The sequence below is a fragment of the Pecten maximus genome, chromosome 9 (genome assembly GCF_902652985.1).
Source record: "Pecten maximus chromosome 9, xPecMax1.1, whole genome shotgun sequence".
NCBI classification, from domain to species: Eukaryota; Metazoa; Mollusca; class Bivalvia; order Pectinida; family Pectinidae; genus Pecten; species Pecten maximus.
Window position 1 is genome coordinate 25,514,969 of NC_047023.1, and position 24,097 is coordinate 25,539,065.

General features: G+C 35.1%; 1 protein-coding gene and 1 long non-coding RNA gene across 3 annotated transcripts in view; one reads left to right on the top strand and one right to left on the bottom strand.

Annotated features, from left to right (window-relative positions):
• The window catches only part of LOC117334713, a 4,881-nt gene extending 3,329 nt beyond the window's left edge, over nt 1-1,552 (bottom strand). The window contains exons 1-2 of the long non-coding RNA XR_004534215.1: nt 1,443-1,552; nt 888-945 (exon numbers count right to left, since the gene is read on the bottom strand). This is a non-coding gene — a long non-coding RNA (uncharacterized LOC117334713). The remainder of the gene's footprint in view (nt 1-887; nt 946-1,442) is intronic.
• Nucleotides 123-16,356, top strand: LOC117334708 (glucose dehydrogenase [FAD, quinone]-like). 2 transcript variants are annotated; one of them, XM_033894493.1, is made up of 12 exons: nt 123-212; nt 1,452-1,586; nt 3,256-3,461; nt 3,862-4,051; nt 10,416-10,544; nt 11,016-11,137; nt 12,832-12,999; nt 13,270-13,420; nt 14,192-14,355; nt 14,647-14,824; nt 15,180-15,408; nt 15,715-16,356. In XM_033894493.1, exons 1-12 carry the CDS (start codon nt 143-145, stop codon nt 15,839-15,841), a joined length of 1,869 nt encoding a protein of 622 aa, XP_033750384.1. In that variant the 5' UTR covers nt 123-142; the 3' UTR covers nt 15,842-16,356. The 2 variants fall into 2 exon arrangements, with proteins under 2 accessions (XP_033750384.1, XP_033750383.1); XM_033894492.1 differs by lacking the exons at nt 123-212; nt 1,452-1,586; nt 3,256-3,461; nt 3,862-4,051 and adding exons at nt 8,371-8,758; nt 9,233-9,348.
• Nucleotides 16,357-24,097: the final 7,741 nt, after the last annotated feature.

Consider the following 24,097-nt stretch of genomic DNA (forward strand, 5'->3'; position numbering starts at 1 on the left):
CTAATTTCCAACCTTGATCTATAACGCATAGACGTCACACCATGGCCGCCACTACCTAAGTTGCAGTCACCACAGCGTGAACATTCTTTCTGTTATTGTAAAAAAGGACCAATCAGAATGAACCTTATTACCAGACTAGTTTATGTCTGGCCGTCGGCAACATTTACAAGTACAAGCAGTGGATGGTCCTGGTATCGAATATATATATTTAGGTAAGATTTGGTACATTTCTGTCACGATAGTATTTCTGTCGTGATTTGCATGTCCTATCCATCGTATCACTTTAAGAGTATACAGGTTTACGCGAGTGTTCCTGTATGTATATAATACCTATATTATACATAATCTAGTGTATACAAACTCGTAGTCAGAAACAGCTCGATGCAGTAATTCTACCGTGGTTTCAATATCCAGGTACAAAAAAGTGTACAATATATCATAACTCTTCTGTCTAATGCAATAAAAGCAGTGAGCGTAGCGATCCCGTAGATACCCTATCCCCTCGTCAGCAAATAGTGTATGTGGCTAAGATTTTACCTTTTTAATCACCTACAAAATCTACTCCTGTGTAGTGTGATTGTGAACTAAACCGGTTGTAGTCAATGAAATATCGTACACATCCAAGTTTTATTTAAAGGTAACGTTTGTACTCCGAATCTTTAACGATGACAAGTAAATTATGAATAAGTTGAAAATGTGATCTTATACTATGATTAGAATATGCACAAATCAACGAGGTATTAACGATCTTTATCTAGTACACTGTGGACATGCGTACTAACCGTATGCACACATATAAAGTTTGTCCTCCAATATCAATTTTTGGAGAACAAAATGTGTTTTGTATGACAAAAAGGCAAACCCATTATAGTCAGTTTCATACTTACCTTATATGTCACCTGTGTTCGGTTGCCTGTGTTACCTCTTAACTCGCCCATTAATATTCTTATAAAAAGAGAGAAAGATATTGTTATTTTGTTTTACATAAAAATGTAATTTACATTAACATTTAATACAATGCAATTATAATAACAGGAATTTGATAGTGTAAAAGAAAAATGTGAACATATAAATCAAACTTTTGAAATGTTTCCAAGCACACTACAAAAAGTCAAGAAAAATAAAGTAATCAAATAAATGTGGTGTTGAATATAAATACAATAAGGATATAATTATAATGGGAAACAGAGAATATAAACTGTACACAGCAAATAAAACAATTAGAGAATACGTATACAAATGATTTTTCAAAAGAAAAAATAATAGTCATAAAGTAAAAATAGAAAAATATATAATATAAATGAAAACAAATAAAACGTTGAATTTGTTGCATAATTTGAATCTTCAGAAACAAACAGCTTTTTTGCAATATGTAGATATATGAATATAAGAATTTTGTCTACTGAAAATATCTTCATGATATTCTGATCCTTAACATCTACCTTTTTCAGGGATAATGAGTAAACTCCTACTGACATCGTGTGTGGCTGTTCTTGCTGCTGGTCTGTATTTCTATTCTGTCGGAAAACATGAAAGTGATACAGACTTCCCCGTAAGACTGAACGAGACCTATGACTATATAATAGGTAAGGTAAACCTATATAAATCACGCTTGGTGTAACAGGAAATAGGCAGCAATGCATAATGTTGAAGGTAGGACACAACACGAAAAAAAACGGAGACTAAACGAAAAAGACTGTACTATATAATATTTAAAGTTCCGCAGATCTTCATTTATCCTGCAACCACCATACACATCAGTCGATAACTATTGTCATATAAAGCACAACTTTATCCGTCAATACAATGTGCTTTCTCCGTCAATACGATTTACGTGAACTTTTTCCGATTCTGACGGGACTACTTTTAAGTTGACCTGATCATGCATGAACTTTGACCTTACGTTGTTTGTCAACAATCGTCAGATGTTATCGTCTGCTACGACAATCCAGAAAAATGTCAACAACAACCTACATCAGAAAAAGAAATGGACGACAATGTAACACAGCAAAGAAGTTATCCCAATATTAGCGACTCGCCGTTAAACAGAAAATCCTGTTATTTTAAATCCGTTACGCAAATTTAGCGTAAAAATATCACACGTGTTCCATCCGTAATTAAACTCCATGTTTTAGCCATCTACACAAGTAATCCTATGTAAAGGCATTATAGTTGGTGATGTATGCCTCCGTCGATCGCGTCCTGTGTGTTGCATTACAGCTTGGCATTGCTCGCTTACCTGTGTATTGTTACTATAGGCGAACCGGATTTCTTTTTGTGCGAAAGGTAAAAATTTAACATGGTTGACTAATGGAAATGTTATGGTTTTAAACAGTTCATTGTCGGAAATGAATAGCATTTGTGTGACATTTTCATAAACATATGAGTAAAATTATACCTGGTGCTAACAACATATTGGAACTATATTGTAACTGCGCCTTGATATTTCCAAAGGAAGCAAACATACTTCTCATGAATGGTATGTTCCTACCCGACATAGCTGATGCATCGCTTCAGTTAAAATGGTTAACAAATGGCGCTTTTCTCCGTTTTTTTCAAATGGGATTATAATAAAATCCTTAAAACGTGTCCATTCTCTTAATAACCTATTGGTAGGCCTTTAGAAGACATGCGATGAGTATATAAACTCATTCACTATCATGTCAATGGTAGATGTACATTACTGCCAAGAAAGAGAAACTTTGTAAGGGCACGGTGAAATCCTCGTGCTGATAGTATTTAATAGACTTTGTCTGTTCTGACCAGATTAAGCATGTCATGAAATCGTCCATGCATTCATGCTGATCATGTTCTAAAGTATTACGCACAGTCCATTAAGACAGCCTAACATGTACCATCAATTTAATTGGAATGGAAACTTAATGACTATTAAACGACTGTATCATGTTTATTTGTATTATATAACGTAGGGGAAATATCGACTTTTAGGCCCAATTCGATTTTCCTGACTTCATTTCTGGATTAGTACTTTAGCTGGCATCACTGACGAAATAGCTGTATGGTGTCCCTAGCATCACTGACGAGTTCTAGAATGACGAAATAGTCGTAAGGTTTCCCTAGCATCACTGACGAGTCCTTGAAGGACGAAATAGCTTAATCACACAGTTTTGAATATTTCTTTTAATTTTGGACCGGAAAAGAGGAAATACGATTTTATTGTTCTTAATAAGAAGCAAATGATAAAACCATTTTTACTTCGAAACTTAATGTCTTGAAACATTTTACATCCACAAGTTGGGGCTGGTTCAGCTGGTTCCGTGTTGGCATCACGTCTCTCTGAAGACCCGAACAATGATGTCCTCCTTCTGGAAGCTGGTGGCTCTACAGAAGACCCTAGAATTCAGGTTCCTGGGGAAGCTGAACAGCTGGCAGGGTCCAAACACGACTGGATGTATGTTTCAGAACCACAGAAAGATGCATTCCTTGCCGTTAAAGAACAGGTAGATAAAATCCGTTGTTGCTACAATGAAGTGTACGTTTGTATAAACGGGACATTGGCAGCAATTAACGTCTCACAAATAGAAAACCAAAGTAATAAAACTGCATATAGTTATCAGTGGAAAAATATATGTTTGGTTTTTGAAAAATAGAAGTTAGAGTGAAAGATATATTGATGACAGTAGCCCTATCGAGCGTGAGTAGAAATATTTACCAAAGATTCTCTATTGCAAAACCATCCAAAAACTCTTTGTGACTCTGACCGCCTTCAATTTACAGTGATTATATATAGTATAAAGTAATTACTGTATTGACTTTTTCATTTTATATTCATCTTAGTAGTATTTATTGTCTGAATTTTATGATAGAAATGCAACTTTATGATATTAAATCCTTAAACAGAGGTCATACTGGTCACGGGGAAAGGTTCTTGGAGGGTCAAGTGCTGTGAATTATTTACAATATTTCCGATGCAGTCGCCATGACTACGACAGCTGGGCCGAGGAAGGATGCGATGGTTGGAGCTACAAGGACGTCCTCCCATATTTCATAAAATCAGAAAATATCCAGATAGAAGAATTAAAGAAATCAGGTATTTTAGATTTTGCGCGAATGGTTTCTTTTGGATCGATCAGAAATACAATCATAGATAATCGACGAAAAATAACGATGGTCCGAGGTTTAAGAACACGCTTGTATTGGTACAAGTGAAAAAAATCTGATGAAAACCGAGAGTAGACCACAGTGACTAACTTCTGTATAGCTCCCCACCTGTTGGTGTAGTGCCATCAATACGGAATTCACATCAAGATAATAATCATATTACGTGCCATAATTCCAATGTCGCGCTGAGCTTGAAAACAAAACACGTTCTTGACAGCTGTTAAAATGTATTGTTGAATATCGGAAAATCATGCTGTATATAGCTATATATATATGTGTGTGTGTGTATGTCGATTGATTTAGCAGCAGCTTGAAAACAGAAGGAAAAATAGATATATTGATTAAAAAGAAATTCTCCGAAAAAAAATTTGTAGGTATTCTGCATGATTCGAAAAGTAGAATTATTTCAAATGAATTTACTTGTATGCCGTTTAATGTCGGGGTATTTCGCGGTCATATTTTGGTGTGTCTAACCATGTGTCAATTTTTGGCGTATTCCGATGTTCATGTTGCAATACCGACTTCTGCTATCTGATCGATAGGTGCTGTTGAAGGTTGTAACATTAAATCAGGTTATCAAATGTGAGATATGAGATTTATCTCTTTGTTCTTATTGCAGTTTTCCCCATTTGTACCCTACATACATATAGTTCAGGGAAACGGGTTATCGGTTTTGTGATTAGATCATGAAAGTTAACGGAAGTTCATGGAAAAGAAAGTTTTCACAATAGCAATTTTGGAAACATGACAAAATGGTTTTATAATTCCATACTACTCATTATATTATTTGTACATTTCTATGGAAGGATGATTGTGTTTATATAATTGGATACCTTCTACCAAACACGGTAAGGTAGAATGAATGGCCTATTTTCCGCCCAACTGAACTATATCAATCAAGAGTACAACGGGAATGGGTATCCCGAATTATTTTCCTTTCGTATCACTTCTGTCCCATCCAACCTAGGTTACCATGGGAAAGATGGACCAATACCAATAACCAAACCAGAAATTACACCAATGCAACAACTGTACATGAACGCAGGAGTTGACATGGGTTACAACATCACTGATTGTAACGGAGAAAATCAGATAGGTAAAGTATATTACAGTAGGCCTGAGTAGCATACATATAAGCTTTGTAGTGTTTTATGTTAAGAAAAGAAAGAACAAACGTGAATCCCAAGGTTTTTGGAAATTAAGCATTTGTTAAATGCCAGTAACTAAATAAATAATTGATACTACGGCGTAGAACAGAAACGAAAATCTAGATGGATACGATAGGAAAAGTACAAGGAAACTAAGACCAGGTGTTCAGGACGAGTAAGCCTCTCCATTTCAGTGTTAAAAATGGCAGTGCCCCAAATAATGTTATAAACACGCAGCTTGTTTCTGATGAAATCTATTGTAGTCGTGATATGCTATTGTTCTCTATGGTATTATATTGTATTATGCTATTCTGTTAATAATGATAGTGGATAGTGTTTGGATCAATACTCTTTTAGTGGAACATGCGCATTTAGTATTAATAACTATTCCATTGTTTAAAAGTATTATATCTGTTTAGGATTTTGTTGGACACAGTCAAATGTGAAAAATGGTGAGCGATGGAGCAACTACAGAGCTTTTGTTCAGCCTCACATCAATCGGAATAACCTCCACATTAGCCCCAACACATTCACAACCAAGGTCAGCTCGGAGCTTGATTTTTATTCGCAACTAAATCACAAAATGATCTCACGCAACCAATCCTAGTTAATATCAATTTTGATTAAGCGTTATTTTTAAGTACTAGAGAACTGAAACGAAAAATGTGTGTGACGGGTATATCGAGTGCAGGTTAATTAAAGACTGTTCAATCAAAACCAACGAAAAAAGATATATTGAGAATGACAAATCCAAGGGACATATAAACGCTCATATAAGAAACTAAAAGCATTATAGTTGGTGATGTATATCTCCGTCGATCGCGTCCTGTGTGTTGCATTACAGCTTGACATTGACTCGCTTACCTGTGGGTTGTTACTATAGGCGAGCAGGATTTCTTTTTGTGCGAAAGGTAAAATTTAACATGGTTGACTAATGGAATTGTTATGGTTTTAAACAGTTCATTGTTGAAAATGAATAGTATTCTCTTTAAGGCCAGTATGGCATAGTTCTCGCTCACCTTTGCTAAAAAAATTACGTTTTAATTCTAAAATATGATATATATTTTAAAAGTTTCTGTTTATAATAAACTGCTGCCCCCTCCTTTTATCAAGGGGTACGCCAAGATTTTACAGCCATTTACATTGTTTGGTATTTTATATTCTGCATTTTTGGAGCAAACAGAGCTCGAGGATTGGACCAGTTTATGTAGTAGTTTTATAATCTTTAGTTTTAGCAGGACAAAAAACAAATGTCTATTTATAGTCATATTTTTGTACAATAAAGATTCACACATTGGGTTAATAGGCATGCATGTATTTATAATATGCTAATTAGTGTCTTCCCATTGGTCAATGGTCGTTGTGGTCACTGTGGGGCCTCAGTGACCCCCGTGCTAAATACATAACTTTCATTGGTCAAGGGCCCTGCAACGCTAAGGTCATCCCCACTATAGAATCCATCCTTTGAAGTTTATGACGCCATCTTGGAAAGTTCCTTAATAAGTGTAAACAATTTTTTATAATGTAGCAGAATTCAGCGTTAGAATTATTTGGAAAAGGACATCCCTCCAACCGCCCCTGCATTCCTCCTTTTATGTGTGGATCTTTATTTCTAGATTTTCTTTTTGGTGCTTTGTTTAGTATATTATTAGTATTGTTAATTTTATTCATGTTGATAAGACTTTGCTGCTTGACGTGTACTTGTCTAGTAAAGTTTAATTATTGCATTGTTATAATACTTGTAAGCGGAGTCCCGGTGCTTCCCTTCTGGTCATTTTGCCAATCTGCCGGGCGCAGGTTTCCTTTTTAAAAGGTTTTTCCTGAAGTGCTTGATGACCCATAAAAAGAGGGGTTAGTTATCTGTAGTTTTTAAAGGCATAGTTCTCGCTCACCTTTGCTAAAAAATTACGTTTTAATTCTAAAATATGATATATATGTTAAAAGTTTCTGTTTATAATAAACGGCTCCCCCCCCCCCCCCCCCCCCCCCCCCCCCCTTTTATCAAGGGGTATGCCAAGATTTTACAGCCATTTACATTGTTTGGTATTTTAAATTCTTTTATATTTTTGGTAACCAAAATATTGGAACTATATTGTAACTGCGCCTGACATTTCCAAAGGAAGCAAACATACTTATCATGAATGGTATTTTCCTACGCGGCATAGCGGATGCATCGCTTCAGCCAAAATGGTAAATAAATTGCGCTTTGTTCCGTTTTACTTGAATATCAGCTACTGTTAAATAGTTGCAGAATAAACAGAATACTTGGTTAGTATCTTACAATACAAGGTTTGTTTTTGGCGAGGGTTAGCGAAGACGAGATGGCGAGCATTCTCTATATTTCGCGAACAAATATATATATACATGCATTTTTTTTTCAAATAGGATTATAATAAAATCCTTAAAACATTCTCTTAATAACCTATTGGTAGGCCTATAGAAGACATGCGATGAGTATATAAACTAATTCACTATCATGTCAATGGTGCATGTACATTAATGCCAAGAAAGAGAAACTTTGTAATGGTACATTTGTACGTGAAATCATCGTGCTGATAGTATTTAAACAACTTCCATGCTGATCATGTTGTAAGAAAATATTTAGGTTAAGATTTCATATCAGTCCAAAACCTACTTTTTAATAACGATAATAAAACGGGTACCAGTAAACAACAACATGTCTGTTTTGGCCAGATTAAGCATGCCATGAAATCGTCCATGCTTTAATGAAAAATATATAGATAGTAGGCATGCTGATCATGTTCTATGGTATCACGCACAGTCCATTAAGACAACCTACCATGTACCATTAATTTAAATGGAATGGAAACTTAATGACTATTAAACGACTGTATCATGTTTATTTGTATTACATAACATCGGTGAAATATCGAAAAATATGAAATGAATAAAAGCGTTACTTTTAGGCCCACTTCGATTTTCCTGACTTCATTTCTGGATTGATACTTTAGCTGGCATCACTGACGAAAGAGCTGTATGGTGTCCCTAGCATCACTGACGAGTTCTAGAATGACGAAATAGTCGTAAGGTTTCCCTAGCATCACTGACGAGTCCTGGAATGACGAAATAGTCGTAAGGTTTCCCTAGCATCACTGACGAGTCCTTGAAGGACGAAATAGCTTAATCACACAGTTTTGAATATTTCTTTTGATTTTGGACCGGAAAAGAGGAAATACGATTTTATTGTTCTTAATAAGAAGCAAATGATAAAACCATTTTTACTTCGAAACTTAATGTTTTGAAACATTTTACATCCACAAGTTGGGGCTGGTTCAGCTGGTTCCGTGTTGGCATCACGTCTCTCTGAAGACCCGAACAATGATGTCCTCCTTCTGGAGGCTGGTGGCTCTACAGAAGACCCTAGAATTCAGGTTCCTGGGGAAGCTGAACAGCTGGCAGGGTCCAAACACGACTGGATGTATGTTTCAGAACCACAGAAAGATGCATTCCTTGCCGTTAAAGAACAGGTAGATAAAATTCGTTGTTGCTACAATGAAGTGTACGTTTGTATAAACGGGACATTGACAGCAATTAACGTCTCACAAATAGAAAACCAAAGTAATAAAACTGCATATAGTTATCAGTGGAAAAATCTATGTTTGGTTTTTGAAAAATAGAAGTTAGAGTGAAAGATATATTGATGACAGTAGCCCTATCGAGCGTGAGTAGAAATATTTACCAAAGATTCTCTATTGCAAAACCATCCAAAAACTCTTTGTGACTCTGACCGCCTTCAATTTACAGTGATTATATATAGTATAAAGTAATTACTGTATTGACTTTTTCATTTTATATTCATCTTAGTAGTATTTATTGTCTGAATTTTATGATAGAAATGCAACTTTATGATATTAAATCCTTAAACAGAGGTCATACTGGTCACGGGGAAAGGTTCTTGGAGGGTCAAGTGCTGTGAATTATTTACAATATTTCCGATGCAGTCGCCATGACTACGACAGCTGGGCCGAGGAAGGATGCGATGGTTGGAGCTACAAGGACGTCCTCCCATATTTCATAAAATCAGAAAATATCCAGATAGAAGAATTAAAGAAATCAGGTATTTTAGATTTTGCGCGAATGGTTTCTTTTGGATCGATCAGAAATACAATCATAGATAATCGACGAAAAATAACGATGGTCCGAGGTTTAAGAACACGCTTGTATTGGTACAAGTGAAAAAAATCTGATGAAAACCGAGAGTAGACCACAGTGACTAACTTCTGTATAGCTCCCCACCTGTTGGTGTAGTGCCATCAATACGGAATTCACATCAAGATAATAATCATATTACGTGCCATAATTCCAATGTCGCGCTGAGCTTGAAAACAAAACACGTTCCTGACAGCTGTTAAAATGTATTGTTGAATATCGGAAAATCATGCTGTATATAGCTATATATATATATGTGTGTGTGTATGTCGATTGATTTAGCAGCAGCTTGAAAACAGAAGGAAAAATAGATATATTGATTAAAAAGAAATTCTCCGGAAAAAAATTTGTAGGTATTCTGCATGATTCGAAAAGTAAAATTATTTCATATCAAATGAATTTACTTGTATGCCGTTTTGATGTCGGGGTATTTCGCGGTCATATTTTGGTGTGTCTAACCATGTGTCAATTTTTGGCGTATTCCGATGTTCATGTTGCAATACCGACTTCTGCTATCTGATCGAGAGAACAAAATATTTTCCCCGGCCGGGTGCTGTTGAAGGTTGTAACATTAAATCAGGTTATCAAATGTGAGATATGAGAGTTATCTCTTTGTTCTTATTGCAGTTTTCCCCATTTGTACCCTACATACATATAGTTCAGGGAAACGGGTTATCGGTTTTGTGATTAGATCATGAAAGTTAACGGAAGTTCATGGAAAAGAAAGTTTTCACAATAGCAATTTTGGAAACATGACAAAATGGTTTTATAATTCCATACTACTCATTATATTATTTGTACATTTCTATGGAAGGATGATTGTGTTTATATAATTGGATACCTTCTACCAAACACGGTAAGGTAGAATGAATGGCCTATTTTCCGCCCAACTGAACTATATCAATCAAGAGTACAACGGGAATGGGTATCCCGAATTATTTTCCTTTCGTATCACTTCTGTCCCATCCAACCTAGGTTACCATGGGAAAGATGGACCAATACCAATAACCAAACCAGAAATTACACCAATGCAACAACTGTACATGAACGCAGGAGTTGACCTGGGTTACAACATCACTGATTGTAACGGAGAAAACCAGATAGGTAAAGTATATTACAGTAGGCCTGAGTAGCATACATATAAGCTTTGTAGTGTTTTATGTTAAGAAAAGAAAGAACAAACGTGAATCCCAAGGTTTTTGGAAATTAAGCATTTGTTAAATGCCAGTAACTAAATAAATAATTGATACTACGGCGTAGAACAGAAACGAAAATCTAGATGGATACGATAGGAAAAGTACAAGGAAACTAAGACCAGGTGTTCAGGACGAGTAAGCCTCTCCATTTCAGTGTTAAAAATGGCAGTGCCCCAAATAATGTTATAAACACGCAGCTTGTTTCTGATGAAATCTATTGTAGTCGTGATATGCTATTGTTCTCTATGGTATTATATTGTATTATGCTATTCTGTTAATAATGATAGTGGATAGTGTTTGGATCAATACTCTTTTAGAGGAACATGCGCATTTAGTATTAATAACTATTCCATTGTTTAAAAGTATTATATCTGTTTAGGATTTTGTTGGACACAGTCAAATGTGAAAAATGGTGAGCGATGGAGCAACTACAGAGCTTTTGTTCAGCCTCACATCAATCGGAATAACCTCCACATTAGCCCCAACACATTCACAACCAAGGTCAGCTCGGAGCTTGCTTTTTATTCGCAACTAAATCACAAAATGATCTCACGCAACCAATCCTAGTTAATATCAATTTTGATTAAGCGTTATTTTTAAGTACTAGAGAACTGAAACGAAAAATATGTGTGACGGGTATATCGAGTGTAGGTTAACTAAAGACTGTTCAATCAAAGCCAACGAAAAAAGATATATTGAGAATGACAAATCCAAGGGACATATAAACGCTCATATAAGAAAGCCAAGAACCTTTGTGTTAGAATGAAGCCTATATAGGTACACATTGTGTAATTGGTGTTTGACGTCTAGATAGGTACACATTGTGTGATTGGTGTTAGAATGAAGCCTAGATAGGTACACATGGTGTGATTGGTGTTAGAAGGAAGTCTAGATAGGTGTACATTGTGTGATTGGTGTTAGAAGGAAGTCTAGATAGGTGTACATTGTGTAATTGGTGTTAGAAGGAAGTCTAGATAGGTACATGTTGTGTAATTGGTGTTAGAAGGAAGTCTAGATAGGTACACATTGTGTGATTGGTGTTAGAAGGAAGTCTAGATTGGTACATATTGTGTGATTGGTGTTAGAAGGAAGTCTAGATAGGTACACATTGTGTGATTGGTGTTAGAAGGAAGTCTAGATAGGTATACATTATGTGATTGGTGTTAGAAGGAAGTCTAGATAGGTACACATTGTGTAATTGGTGTTAGAAGGAAGTCTAGATAGGTACACATTGTGTGATTGGTGTTAGAAGGAAGTCTAGATAGGTATACATTATGTGATTGGTGTTAGAAGGAAGTCTAGATAGGTACACATTGTGTAATTGGTGTTAGAAGGAAGCCTAGATAGGTACACATTGTGTAATTGATGTTAGAATGAAGCCTAGATAGATACACAATGTGTAATTGGTGTTATAAGGAAGTTAAGATAGGTACACATTGTGTGATTGGTGTTAGAAGGAAGCCTAGATAGGTACACATTGTGTGATTGGTGTTAGAAGGAAGTCTAGATAGGTACACATTGTGTAATTGGTGTTAGAAGGAAGTCTAGATAGGTACACATTGTGTAATTGGTGTTAGAAGGAAGCCTAGATAGGTACACATTGTGTAATTGGTGTTAGAAGGAAGCCTAGATAGGAACACATTGTGTAATTGGTGTTAGAAGGAAGCCTAGATAGGTACACATTGTGTAATTGCTGTTAGAAGGAATTCTAGATAGGTACACATTGTGTAATTGGTGTTGGAAGGGAGCCTAGATAGGTACACATTGTGTGATTGGAGTTAGAAGGAAGCCTATATAGGAACACATTGTGTAATTGGTGTTTGAAGGAAGTCTAGATAGGTATACATTATGTGATTGGTGTTAGAAGGAAGTCTAGATAGGTACACATTGTGTAATTGGTGTTAGAAGGAAGCCTAGATAGGAACACATTGTGTAATTGGTGTTGGAAGGAAGCCTAGATAGGTACACGTTGTGTAATTGGTGTTTGAAGGAAGCCTAGATAGGTACACATGGTGTGATTGGTGTTTGAAGGAAGCCTAGATAGGTATACATTCTGGTGTTAGTAGGGCATCTAGAAAGGTTTGAAGTGTGTGATGATCATTATTACAAATTGTGTGATAGGCGTTAGGAAGGCTATTGAAAGTAAGCATTTATGAATGGCGTTGAAGAAAACCTCAATATTTTTTCTATTGTAGGTAATAATCAAGAACAAAAGAGCAGTTGGCGTGGAGTGTATTAAGAATGGCAGAAAACTCCGACTGTTTGCCAGGAAGGAAGTGATTTTGTCTGCAGGCGCCTTAAACTCTCCTCAATTGTTGATGTTATCTGGTGTTGGACCTAAAGAACATCTGAAAAGCTACGGGGTATTTTTTTCTTTTATGTTTGTGTAGAATGGGTTTTAAAGTAGTTTAATTGTGTATATATGTTCTACGTAATTGGTGCGTCCTCTTCTCCCATTGCATATTCGCTGGTGTCTTTAATACCTTCATCTGATGATTTGTCTTATTAACGTAATGCATTGGGAAATGTTAATATCAAGCTTTTAATGACTGATTATAATTTGATCAATTTTCATGGTTTTATGTCTTCTGTCTGATAAATCTTTCGAACTATTTGATTTTCTTTATTTTAAGATTGAAGTACATGCGGATTTGCCTGTTGGAAATAATCTTCAAGAGCACGTATCGCTCCCTCTGATGTACAGTATTAATATATCCGATTCAGTAACATTGAATGACATGATGTCCGTGTGGACTCGAATGAAGTACAACCTTTTCGGCACAGGTGAGATCAAATGGAATATAATTACCTCGTCATAGTGAAGATAAAAAAGCAGATTAAAATACCCAAGTCATAGGTGATTGAATATAATTAATATGTAGGATTAGGTAGTATATAGTTACCTTGTGATGTTTTAGATGCAATAGAACACAACGAAATCGCCACACAAATACAGTAACACCATGATTAACAAGAAATGGTAGTGTGTTGCTTCGTTAATCATAGATACAGCCAGTAGTCTTATTGTCCTCTCTGTCACTTTATAGACTCATCTAAAGAAAAGTTCAAAAGAAGACGAAAGCAGTTTTGAACTATCATCATATTACAAGTATATGATAAGACAACTATTTATTCCCCAACTCACGATAGAAATGCATAACGACTTCAGAGCTGCAAACATACAGATGTTAGAGCTAAGAAAGGGGGCATTGAGAATACATCGACCCAAATGAAAATTATATCGAAATCACATCCGTATGAATTTCCTGTATTATTTACGGCACCTTCTTAACTGATGAATATGACATTTTTTGTCAATACCAATACTGTGTACATAAGGCAATGCTATCTCATAGTTTAATGCCGTGTCGCGCAGGTAGCCGTCAGATATGTTACTTAAAGCCAGAACAAGTGATTAGTAGTTACTTTGCTTCTTCCAATATAAACAATTTCACCTCTGACTGTTTGATGAATAAATAATAAGGAACGACAGTTTTGGTTTATACCCGGTATCACATGATTAAATGGGATTTACGATAATCCTTATCATTACAGGTTATCTGTCGGCTTCTCTGTTTGAAGGAGTGGCATTTGTATATGACGATTTCAGTAAAAAGTACGACGCTGGAAGGACACCAGACTTTCAGTTACATTTTGTCACTAAACATATCTTTACGCCAAGTATGAAGAATTTGGTAAACATGCATTTCAAAGAAGAGGTACGCGTACACTTCTGAAATGTCTCTGAGAATTTTATCAGCACACTTATTCGTCATTAACATGCTATCTATATATGTAAAAACGTATAAATATACCACAATCAGTGAATGCCTTAAGCTTTAAGACTAATTTAACATTACAACAATATAAATTGAGTATCTAGTAATCAAAATGTGTCATATCGGAAACTTCACATTTTTAAAAGATTAAAAGTAAAATATTGGTTAATGAAAATTAATGACATATCTTATTTCACACGTTATAGCATTATTATAAATTGTAACATACAGGTGGCAGATAAGATATTCACTGCAAAAGAAGATATTGAATCAATCGCAATATACCCGATCCTTCTTCACCCAAAGAGTAGAGGGACAGTTCGGCTGAGGAGTACTGATCCTTTTGATTACCCCAGAATTGATCCTCATTTTCTTCAACACCAGGATGATGTCAAGATGGCTGTTGAAAGTGACTTAAAACCTTTTTATTGTTTCTTAATTCCTAATCACACTGAAGTTTTTTTTATCAAAATTGAGAAGATATTGTTTCTATTTATGAAGATAATGGTCTAACTCTTAAACATTTTATATGTAATTATAATATCTTGCGTATAATTTGATGTGAAATATAACATAATGTCTGATTTACAACGTAATATTTAAGTTTATATATATTTATATTTAATACATGTATTATATGTAATATATGTAATATACAACATAAAGTCGTGTTGATTACAGTAAGGAAGATATGGTCGGAAACATCTTCATATTGATACATTCCTGTATATCGTGTGTTTATTTCGTTCCCTATTTCAATTTAGTGATCCGTTTTGTGGAAAGATTAGTGGACACAAAAACACTGCAATCTATCGGTATGGACGTCAATAGCATGTCGCCTCTCTATCAGCTGTGTATTCAACACGACTTCCGGTCCGATGCATTTTGGGAATGCTATGTTCGGCACTTCATAATAAACCTCCACCATGCAACATCCACATGTAGAATGGGAGCTGTAGACGACAAGTCAGCTGTAGTTGATCCACAGTTAAGGTGAACCATCTATGGACTGGGTTTTTGTAGAATTGAAAAACATTTTTATTGCAATTTTTAAAGCCACTGAAGCTGTATATTTCATATTCATTGAAGGGAAGGTTATTTGTTAAAAAAGTGGAATTGGTTTAATATATAATAATAAAGGAGCCTATACCGTTAATATCCTATAGATATATGTATACTGGTTTTAAAACACTGTTTATATCGGTTAAAGCTTGCCTTTTCGTATGAAGTCTTCTTCATTACTTAGTTTAAATATAAATTATATATAGATTAATCAAATTACACTTTTTCTTGTTTCAGAGTGAAGGGAATTTCTGGTCTGCGTGTTGTCGACGCTTCTGTGATGAGAAACTTACCTGGAGGCAATACAAACGCTCCGGTGACAATGATTGCAGAGAAAGCTGCTGATATCATTCGACAAAGCTGAACTCAATATTCACACACTGAATCACTGATTGACATCAATCTAAGTCTTGAATTACTAAATGACAAGCCATTTTAACATTCATTCAAGATCAATTATATTTCTTAGTAATACCAGTAATAACCCGTGCGTTCGAGGTCAGATGAGAGCACGAATCATAAACAAATTATCTCCCTTTGTCATTTGTGTAGTTGTGCTGTATAGCTGATTAAGGCTCAATGTACTATCATTTGCATTACTGTACGTGTACTGATTTTAGCGCACTCATATTCTAGCGGGTATGTAGACTTATTAGCGCACTCTTGAATTCGCCCAATCGTCACAAGAATATTTCTAAATTAGCAGTAGTACACTTCTCTGATAACCGGTAGGCTTACAAACATCAACTGTGTAAAAGTAAGATAATCACGGGCCCTTTTTATTCCGAAACTGACTATACTATACATGTGAGTTGACCATTCTACCTAACAAATATCGGTATTGCGTTGTACTAATAAATAGTAAACAAAACAAATGTCTTGTTTGTGTTGTTTTGTATCTCCATAATTATGTCCACACTCAAAATGGCGGGTATTCTAATGGCTTAAAAAGGCGATAGATTCACTGGCACCTTCTCCAAATCTGCCAGATTCCCGTAAAATTAACAATCACTGGTAAAAATGTAATAACATTATCATGACTTAGTGGTGCTTTTCAGTAAGAGTTATTGCTCTTTGGTATTTCTATATTTGACGTATCTTATCAAAGTCCATGGCAATATAATGATCAGTATTAATACAACAATAAAAGTTACAGATATTACCCAAGAACTCTGAGTTACAGATTCACCTATCACTTATCTAATATATCAAGTCCTCATATACCCTTTTCCCCCTTGTTCAACAATTCTTTCTCCACACTAACTATTTTCTTTTCTTTAATTTATCTTTTATCTCTCGTTGTTTCTTTCATAAATACAGTACATACCAATTTTTTTCATTGTAGATCATTTATATGTCATCCCCAAGATACTGTTGAATTTCAACTAATTATGAAGATTGGAAGGATTGTATATATGATGTATTGAAAAAATGAATTGTAAATGTATTCTGTTCTGTTAAAAAATCTTCAAAAGTTAAAAAATCAAGAAAAAAAAGAAAAATAAAGAAAAAAAAAAATCATCACATTGACATTATGCAATTAGTTTTACAAATATCATTTAAAACCGATAATGTTTGTGAAGATGGATATTAGATCGTCTGTGTCAAACTGTGTCAAAATGGAATAACCCGAGCAACTCATACCGTATTAAACCTTAAAGTAGCCATGCTTTTATGCTCACAAGTGTCTATAACACATAATGGGGGCAAAGGTTTGACCAGATTTGACTTTATCATATGTATTAAAACTGATTTTGTTTTGACCTTGAAATGCAAATGGCGGTTGTGAATTATATCACAAATATGGCATAGAATACGCCATGTCGATCTTGTGCAATATTTGTGATACAAATGAGGTAATTGTGTCCCTCTGAAACATACATTTTTCGCATGTTTTCTTGAAATATACAAATAACTTAACAAATCAAACGTCAATAAAAAGACCAAAGGTTTGTCATGATACATACTAAACGTTAAAAAGTAACTTCTGTCGAATTACACCATGGTGGGAATTTTAAAGTAAAATGCATAAAAAACATTATAAATGAAAGTGGTTGTTGTTAGCATGGCCTTGAGTCTGTTTACACACTGTCTGAGAGGAGGGATCGCTACTGAAGGCCTACCAAAATAAGCTAGATCGAACAACATTGAACGGAACACCCGGGAGTAAGTAAAACCGAGACAAACTCTAAGTACGTATAGGCTGTCGTTATGTGACCCGCACTGGTAACCTATGATCACCATTGTAATAAAGCTTTGATATAAAACCTTGACATACATTGATTATCCTATATAATACGAAGGGTCAAGTCAGTTATGTGTGGACACAATTTTTAATGAATGAAATGTCTTCCAGGAGTATTTATATTCGTTATAAATGACAGAACTTTACAGGCAAATATTTTAATTCACACAAGCAATTAAGGTCGCCCATTGCTGCTATTAACACTTCACGCATCTTTTGCTGTATGATGTTGACACTTTGATATATTTCATAAAAAAAACTAAATTATTCATTACTGGTGACGTGTTTCATTCGAAGGAGCATATATTTTGACAAAAAAGTGTCCTTGTTCCCAATACTACAACTATAACGTCATAATAGGCGCCCGCTGGATGGCGTTTACAATCACTTTAATGACATTTCTTTGTACATGTAGTTAATGCAGATAGATCAGATTAGATAATAGTACACAATAATATTGTATACCAGATACGTCGATAGGAAGCCTAATACACACACCAAAACGTCTATAGCCCAGATATATTGGACTTAAAAAGTTCGTCGGCTATGTACACATCTATAGGAACATGTGAATCTGCTCAATCCGGGGGGAAAACTCCAGCAGAAGTTGTTTAAGCTCCATATGTTTATTAAGGGTCATCTATATAGCAGAATAGTGTTGAATTTCAAACACGAATAAATACCTTAAGATTTGCACAAAAAATATCATGTAATATACCAAAATGTTTGTTTGGACATGTAGCTTCTTACAATCACCAATAATATGCTATAGATGCTACCAGTTTCTTCTGTAGAGTAACTTTGTGGTAAGATTTGGCATGGAATAATTCTAAGTCACGCAAATGATCAAACCTGAAAAATAGCCATGCTGTTATGTTCACAAGTGTCTATAGCACAGGGTAGGAGCATTTGTTTGACCGATTTTTACTGTATGTACGTATAAACACTTATTTTGTTTTGACCTTGAAATGCAAATGGCGGCTGAGAATAATATTACACAAATATGGCTTAAAGGAGGCATTTCAGTTAATAACAAAACTCCTATATCGTACTTTTAAGACATCTCATCATAGTAACATGAACATTTGAATGTCAATTTGTTAAAATGGAGAGTTTGCAGCCTTTTTCAGAAATAGGCATATTTTACCTCAAACTCAACGGTTGAACATTTTTTCATAAAAGCAGTCTTCTTGCCACTTCAAGAATACTTTATATTGTCTAATAAGAGCATTTTTGATGTTTTAAATACCTCCTTATATGCCATATTTGTGTGATATCGTTCACGACCGCCATTTGCAATTCAAGATCAAAATAAAAGCAGCGTTTATACATATAATAACGTCAAAGCTGGTCAAACCAATGCTCCTATTTTGTGCTTTAGACACTTGTGGGCAAAACGACATGGCAAGTTTGTGTAATATATGGGATACAAATGAGTTAATTATGTCCCCCTGAAAGATGCATTTTTCTTACGTTTTGTTGAAATTTACAAACAGCTTAACAAATTACATGTCAACAGCGAGACCCAGGGTTTGCCATGATGCATACTAAAAGTTCATCATGTTACTTCTGTGACATTGCACCATAATAGGGATTTATAGGCCTGTAAAATATCAATGTTTTGACTGGATTTGCTGTTTAGATACCCCTTAAGCACTAAGAATTGTATAGTATCATACTAAGCCATTGTATGTTAGCCGCTATTATTTTCATAATTGAAACAAGAGATCCCAGCGGTATCTTGGCTCCGAATATTGGACGATCTGTATTAGTTCTATGTGAGGCTGATCTTTTCTCTACTTTTCCATTCTTTCCTCTATTCCCACAATAATCATAAGAAATCTAAGAAAGAAAAACATTCTGAGAATGATAGATAACAAACCGTCGAAATCCAAAATGGCTGTCAGTCGCTCATTCTTTTTTCTTGATCAGATTTAAAATTGAATGGACACAACTAGGGACCAAGTTGAACTAATATGTGGAGATTGAGAAATATCCTCAAGTACTTCCCAAGAAATAGCGTTAACAAACTTCAACCGCTAACAACAACGATAGCCGTCTGTCGGTCATTAATTAGATTTCCCGTTTAATCTCAAAATCGAATGGATACAACTTGGGACCAGGAGAACATATGAGTGAGGTTTGAGAAATATTCCTCCATCACTTTTCAAGAAATAACGATATCGAAGAAAATCTAAGATGGCCGCCTGCTAGCAATTTTATTCTCCCGCGTAACCAATCTCGTAGAGCTTAATTACTAATACAAACGCAAAAGCTGATCTGTATCAGTTACCTTGGTATACACATAAACAACAATCTTTATCATTTACCTTTACTATCCTCAGCAAATACATACACGTTTAAACCACCTAAACGACCCATACCTGTATATTTATATTCTATATATATATATGAAAACTTTAAAGGACGTTAATATATATATGTATATATATATCTTCTACTGAGTTATTTGTGTATTATCAAACATAGGTACATCACCCTGAGATCCGGCGAGGTGCTGTTAAACAAACATCTGCGTACTGTATCAGCGTGTGTAAAGACTGTGTGAAGACAGGTTCGGCAAAGGTCAGTATTGATTCATTAATCGTCATCATTCTTTATTTTTGAACATTTTGGCAGGTAAAACAATAATAACAGACTTACTATGGGTAATATTTCTAGAATGTGCTAGAGTCCAACATTAAAAACAAAAACAAAAAACAAAAAAAAACAAAAAAAAAACAACAAAAACAAAGCCTCCTAACTCTGACGTTAAACAGATAAGGTGTGAACTTAAACCCTACTTAAGTATCTCCATATAATCTGTTTTACTTTTTAGAGGGTCGGCATGTAAACCTGTACTTTGGTCGTATTTTAATCTTGCTTTACCTATTTTGAGTTATAAATATGGTTTCTTTGCAAGTCGATATTTTTTGTTGGTTTTGTAGTACATCGAATGATATTGTAGGTAAACGCCACGCAGTGCTATATTCAAAATATATGTATATTTGACTTTAAAGGCGACATAGTATCCAGAATAGATAAGCGTATGTATGCTATGCATCATTGACGTTTCAAAACTACATGGTATCGAAAAAGTAGGTCTTAAATATTATAAAAGTATTTACGGCCTCTGATTTTGATAAAAAAATCTCTACGATATCAAAGTTACGCAATTAAAAAGTTCACAAATTCAGGTTTGGATTTATACATTGTATCGACTTTATTTACACGTAAGCCTAAGTAAAAATACACCTTAGTTTTTCCACACACATACATGTTTGATATAGAGCTTCATTTACGTTTACAGATTATATGCTTTCTTTCACTATGTATACATTCTACTGACCTTTAAATGAAGGGTACTGGATATTTTCTTCGACAGTGGCTAACAGCAGTCTGTACTTACAAGCCAAAAGTATGAACATCCTAAGCATTACTCTGTATAATTTGAGTGGTGATTTTCATTATTCTATCGTGAACTTACCGTTTCTCGATAGTATCATAGCTGGTGCCTATGTTACTGTTCTTCCTTGTCAGAGTTGATAAGATATTCAATGTCATGCTACAAAGTCGCTCTTTTCATGATAAAGGTCGACTGGTAACAGATTTTGTCGCATATTAGAATTTGGAGCACTTCATAATGCAGGCGAAGTAAATAAGTTCCATTGTCGTCATTATAAAGTCAGTTGGAGATATTGTATTTCCTATTGTGACATGAAATTCCACCTGAACTGAATTTGGCTATACGTCGGCAACCAGGTTGTTGAAATTATGATCTGATCGTTGGATTTGCCTCTCCTATTTTCGTGACAAAACTGTCATCATTGGTCCCGTCAGTGAAGAAAAAGACACTTGCACATCTTTATTTTTCAAGGGATTCCATGTTGTGATGGTATTTTACACGTTTTGTCGACTTCGAGCTAGAACAACGATTTCCTTCACCTTCTCGACCTTCACTATAAGACCTAGTTTTGATATATATGTACATTTAGACTACATTCATATGAATTCTTAGCTATTACAATTCCACATATAATTGCAACATAGAAATAAAACGCTCATTTTTAGTACATCGAGTCTGAAGCTTACGAATGACAAGCTTTGTTACATTTTTGTATTCAGAATACACACATATATAAATGACACCTTTGGTATTAGGCTAGTTTTACAATCGCAGGTTTATTAGGGCTATTTTTCTTGAATTTTACGAGAAAGGAGGCTAAGTCTGTTGACAGAAACGTAGATTCGCTTTAACAACAAATATGTTGCAGTAAATACAGACAATGCACGCGAATTCTGCCGGAATCCTAAGGAATATTCTATTGGTAATCACTCTTACACTAAAGCGACTTAATTGTTCAGTAATTTCATCAAATAAACAGCGATACATTAGACAAGTCCGGAGCTCCCTAGGTACTAGATCTACCAGTCATCCGCCGTCAACATCGTGTCGTCTTTGTGAACTCAGGGGAAACGATTTGTTGTATTTTTGCTAGATTGAAGACAAGTTTGAAAAAAAGTGGCTGTTGTACTTTGCGTTGTGAGATAAACATGGTCACCATACAGGGTCAGAGGTTACAATAATATCTGTAATACACATGTATCATATTAGTTTGCCCAGCACCTGTGTTGTACTGATATACGTCACATCAAACATGAGGCGCTTTGTTTAAGTGTGTGCTGAGATCCATATCCACATGACTTGGATAAGATAGGTCTGTGTCAGATAACAATATATCGAGAGGTATGGAATCAGTGAACTGAAGCAATGTAAACTTATGTAATAGTCAACATATTCATTTACAATGTACAATATTTAATGTGGTACAAAACAATCATATCAGTTATTAATTACTGCGATATATCTAAGCGAGTTTTTTTTTTTTTTTTTTTTTAATTTTTAATCATTATTATTTTTTTGTAAACATATATATTTATGTAGCTCGAGTTTTCTCTGGCATTATCGCAAACACAGGAGGCCGTCCTTCAATGACCTTATCTATTATTAGAACGTTTAGCAAATAAAACCAATCCAAACCATTCTTCTTTCCCTGACACCATGTCTGGTGTAGAGCCAGGTCGCGCTACTTTATGAAAACGTGGAATTCTCCGACGCTAAGATTTTGGTGCAAATACAATAAAATCGGGCGTGACATTACACCTACCTTTCATATAAGGATAAACAATATTTGTTTTTACCCGAGAACACCTATTCGGTCCTCTCTTGGTGTTTTATTCCGTCAGTATAGACCCTCATTTTACGTTAGTAAAAATTTCACTTGATTCGACGCCATATTGCTAACTACATGTATGTAGGTCGTGGGCGGCCCTAATCAATGAGCGATTTAGAAACTTAGATTCTTGATTTAAACTATGTAAGTAGAAAAACACAATAAATGATATGTGGTCTTTTCGGTCCATTGCGTTCCGATTCGGTGGTTATAGGTGTACTGTCACTTACAAAATGGCGGGTCAACAGTATGAACTTTTGTCTAGCTTAAAACGAGTCTATACTTACGGAATAAAACACCTAGATATTACTAAATTGGTGTTCTGGTGTAAATAAATATCGCATTTATCCATATATGTATGGTAGGTGTTACGTCACGCCCGGTTTTACTGTGTTTACACCAAAATCTCAGCGACACCAAACGGTGTCGGATAATTCCACGTTTTCATATAGTAGTGCGCTCTGGCCCTACACCAGACATGGTGTCAGGGCCAGAGAAAACTCGGGCTAATATTCATATAGAAATTGATCGTGGGTACATATAGGTCGCTATGATAGCCTCTGCTAGAAGAAATTTCCCTTTAGTCAAGCGGTACGGTGCCATTAAAGACCAAGGGGTTTAGTTCGAACTCTATATGGGGAATATTTGATTTTTTCATTACTCCTTCCTATAAGATTTCGATGCTGTATCACATTTACATACCGCATTTTTTTATAGAAATAGTTTTTTTTCTCACAAAATGATAGATTGTAATATTGAAAATCAGTTAGTTTTAAGAAGCAATTATCAATAGTCGAATTACAACCGAGGCCCATGTCATTTAAAAAAATTCTTTCAGATCAACAACCCCGAGTTGCTTTAAATCGCCCCTTGAGTTCATCTTCGAAGTCGACATTGTTGACATTGGAGACCAACCCAGAAGTGACCTTCAGCAGGCTGAGACTCGTTTTCAGAAATATTCAGGGGAAATAACTCTTAATTGTGGTCGATTACGGGGATGGTGAAAGGGTTCTATAGTCAATTTGTGTTTTTATTAGAATTTCTGTTCACAAGTTCACCGGTTTATTTTCATATGAAGAAATCATATATAAGACATTGGTTCTTTCATTTTTTTTTTATTAAATCTGCCTTTAATTTAGCC